The following is a 3,329-nucleotide window of genomic DNA, read 5'->3' on the forward strand; positions in this document are numbered from 1 at the left end:
ATGATAAAACTACCTATGAGATTGTGAATAATGGTGATGATGTCTGATAGTGAACAGATAAAAGTGATGGGAGAGAGAGAGAGAGAGAGGGGGATTCGTAAAGGTTGTTAGGGGAGGGGAGAGTATTGGGGAGGTGGGGGTGAGGGGAAGAGAGGGGAGATAGACAGACACCTCGACCAGTGGAGTCTTGAAGAGGCAGACATACGAGGCCATCAGGACCATAAGGTAGAAATTCCCTCAAGACACCAAAGTTATCAGGAAAAACAGAGCACTCCCTTGAGGTCTTCTGTAGGAATACCTCTCTCTCTCTCTCTCTCTCTCTCTCTCTCTCTCTCTCTCTCTCTCTCTCTCTCTCTCACTCTCTCTCTCTCTCTCTCTGGGCACTATATCCTCATTTCTCTATTCTTCTTTCACTTCTGCTGTCTCTTCTCTCTCCTCACATATTCTCCTTCTTCTTCTTCTTCTTCTTCTTCTTCTTCTTCTTCTTCTTCTTCTTCTTCTTCTTCTTCTTCTTCTTCTTCTTCTTCTTCTTCTTCTTCCTCCTCCTCTTCCTCTTCTTCTTCCTCCTTCTCCTCCTTCAGAGCCATCATTCCTCCCCTCTCTTCCTTCCCTCGAGAACACTGCATCAAAAAAGCTTCCTGATGAAAACAATACAACATTTATCGTGAAGGAGGAGGAGGAGGAGGAGGAGGAGGAGGAGGAGGAGGAGGAGGAGTGTGAAGTCTGGTTCGTTCCTCTCCTTTCCCTCTCTTTCTCCTTCTCCTTCTCCTTCCCCCTCTCCCTCTCCTTCTCCCTGTCTCTCTCTCCCTCTCCCTCTCTCTCTCTCTCTCTCTCTCTCTCTCTCTCTCTCTCTCTCTCTCCCCCACAGGCCACTAATGGTCATCAAGTGTTGAATTGTATCTCGTGCAGGGTAAGTCATTTGAGGGCCGCCATTCTCTCTCTCTCTCTCTCTCTCTCTCTCTCTCTCTCTCTCTCTGATGGTTTGTTTTCGTGGTCAATTTTCTCCATTTTTCTCACATTTTCTCAATCTTTAAAGCGTTCTGCCGTTTTCTTTTCCTTCGTTTAAGTTTTAAGTTTTTTTATCACAAGAATAGTATCCGTCAAACTACAACAATAACAAAAGATAATAAAAATAATAACAACAATGATAAAAAGAACGAATAATGGTCAAATACAACATGTTAACCAGTTCTCTCAATCATTCATACCTTTCTCCGGTAAACTCTGGAACTCCTTACCTGCTTTTGTATTTCCAGCATCCTACGACCTGACTTCATTTAAGAGGGAGAGAGATTTCAAGACATTTATCCCTTTCTTTTGGCTAACCCTCTCGGACCTGCAAGGAGACTGACAACTAAATGAGCCTTTATTTTTCGTTTTATGTCCTCCTTAGCTAGCTATTTCTTTCTTACGTAAAAACACTCGTAAACATACAAGTCCTTCTTTACCAAACAGGCAATGTGACCTCTGGGATAACTAAACGAACCAAGGTAACTAAACATAACAAATGACTGTATGGGCCATTTCCTTTTCCTTCTTATTTCCCGGCATCATAACAGTCCTCGCGGGAGACACACACAGGCCCTGCACCTCGCCCGCCCTTGTTCCGTCAATTTACGACACGCAGGGGACAGAGAGATGTGTCCTGTATATCGCGGTGTTCGGGGGCAATGACAGCTGTGGGGCAGAGAGAGAGGGGACACGTACACGTCAGTAACTACATAAAGAACATTTTGTGAGGGAGTAACATCTGATCCTGGCCTTATAAAACTGTGCACTAAGCTTCATTATTTCGTACTATCCTGGACAATGACAGCTTTGGGGCGGGGAGGACATATACACATCAGTAAGTACATAAGGAAGCCAGCAGCCAGCATTTGTGAGGAAGTAACAGCTGATCCTCATAAAACTGTGTAACAAGCTTCACTATATCGTGCAATGACAGCTGTGGGGGTAGCCAGGGACACATACACGTCAGCAGGATAAGGAAGCCAGTAGATAAAGAAGCATTTGTGAGGAAGTAACAGCTGATTCTGGCCTCATAAAACTGTGTACTGAGCTTCACTATATCGTGTCCCGAGCCATGACAGCTGTTGGGCAGGGAAGAAGGACAAATATGCGTCAGTAACTACATAAAGACTCCAGTAGATAAAGGAGCATCGTGAGCAAGTTAGAGTGGCCTTATGACACTGTGGGATAACCTTCACTGTCTCACCCAAGAACACACTAATAAAAACCGTGGCCACTCCATCCAATTCCTTTTCATGAGCGCTGGATTAAATTTTGTCAGCGATTCAACATAAAGCAACCCAGCTTACCACCTCCCCACAACAATAACCACACAACTCAGGCATACTCAAACAAGTGACTGAGACGGTACAAGTGAAAGGCAACTAGCGAAAGTGCAAGTCCCCAGGTGTCTCTGTCTCCACGTGTGTCGCAGTGCAGGAGAAAAACACAATGAAGACGTTACGGAGAGGAGAGTGGCTGGTAGCGGCCGCGCCTGGAGCTGGCAGGTGGCTCGGGGCGGTGCGGGGCGTTGCGAGGCGGGTCCGAGAAGGGTTGAGAGGTGTGGGGCGGTAGTCTAGGAGGGGAACGGGGTGAAGAATAGCCGGAACAGGGAGAGGGGAGGGCTGGGATGGGTGAGGCAGGCGTGGAGGGGCGTGGAGGGACGAGGAGAGACGGGGAGGGGCGGAGAGAAGCACAAGGAGGAGCTAAGTGACTCTGCATTTCTGTCTTCCTGCTGCAGCTTCGTCTCTATTAAGCGAATCAGCCTCCTCCTTCTTCCTCCTCCTTCCTCCTGGCCCGGCTCAGGGAAGGACACTCATCGCTCGCCGCTACTTGTCACCAAACACACAAGTCAAAGTAAAAGACTCGAGAGAAACGCAACAGTTGGGGGAATCTATCACGTTATAATTGAGAGCGAGAGAGAGAGAGAGAGAGAGAGAGAGAGAGAGAGAGAGAGAGAGAGAGAGAGAGAGAGATGCTGTAAGGTAAATAAAAAAAAACACAGTAATGCAGTGAAAGTAAGCGAGAGTGGATTTCACAGTGACTGGTATTAATGCTACACTAAAAAGGATGAGAGAGAGAGAGAGAGAGAGAGAGAGAGAGAGAGAGAGAGAGAGAGAGAGAGAGAGAGAGAGAGAGAGAGAGAGAGAGAGAGAGAGACGTTTTGACTTCTCACCACGACTATTTTCACCGAACACGGAGATGAGCAGCCCAGTTCTCTCCACTTTCCCTTCACTAATATAGAAATAATGTCAATTTTTCACTAAAACCGTAAAAAAAAAAACCTAAAAAAAAACATGTAACGAGAGCGAGAACGAGAA

The 3,329-nt window shown here is 46.5% G+C and overlaps 1 protein-coding gene across 1 annotated transcript; it reads right to left on the reverse strand.

The window, feature by feature from the left end:
* Positions 1-1,843: 1,843 nt before the first annotated feature.
* On the reverse strand, positions 1,844-2,730 carry LOC123508464 (merozoite surface protein CMZ-8-like). Its single transcript, XM_045262216.1, has 2 exons — positions 2,474-2,730; positions 1,844-2,090 (listed from the first exon to the last, which is right to left on the reverse strand). Exons 1-2 carry the CDS (start codon positions 2,728-2,730, stop codon positions 1,844-1,846), a joined length of 504 nt encoding a protein of 167 aa, XP_045118151.1.
* Between the last annotated feature and the right edge of the window lie 599 nt (positions 2,731-3,329).

Source organism: Portunus trituberculatus, chromosome 24 (genome assembly GCF_017591435.1).
Source record: "Portunus trituberculatus isolate SZX2019 chromosome 24, ASM1759143v1, whole genome shotgun sequence".
In the NCBI taxonomy this organism is placed as follows: Eukaryota; Metazoa; Arthropoda; class Malacostraca; order Decapoda; family Portunidae; genus Portunus; species Portunus trituberculatus.

What these genes read in the sequence shown, in the direction of transcription:
- LOC123508464 (XM_045262216.1), bottom strand. Translation starts at nt 2,730, where the DNA reads ATGCAGAGTCACTTAGCTCCTCCTTGTGCTTCTCTCCGCCCCTCCCCG. An exon ending in TACCAGCCACTCTCCTCTCC is followed by an intron (nt 2,091 to 2,473) that starts GTAACGTCTTCA and finishes CCTGCCCAACAG; the next exon opens with CTGTCATGGCTCGGGACACG.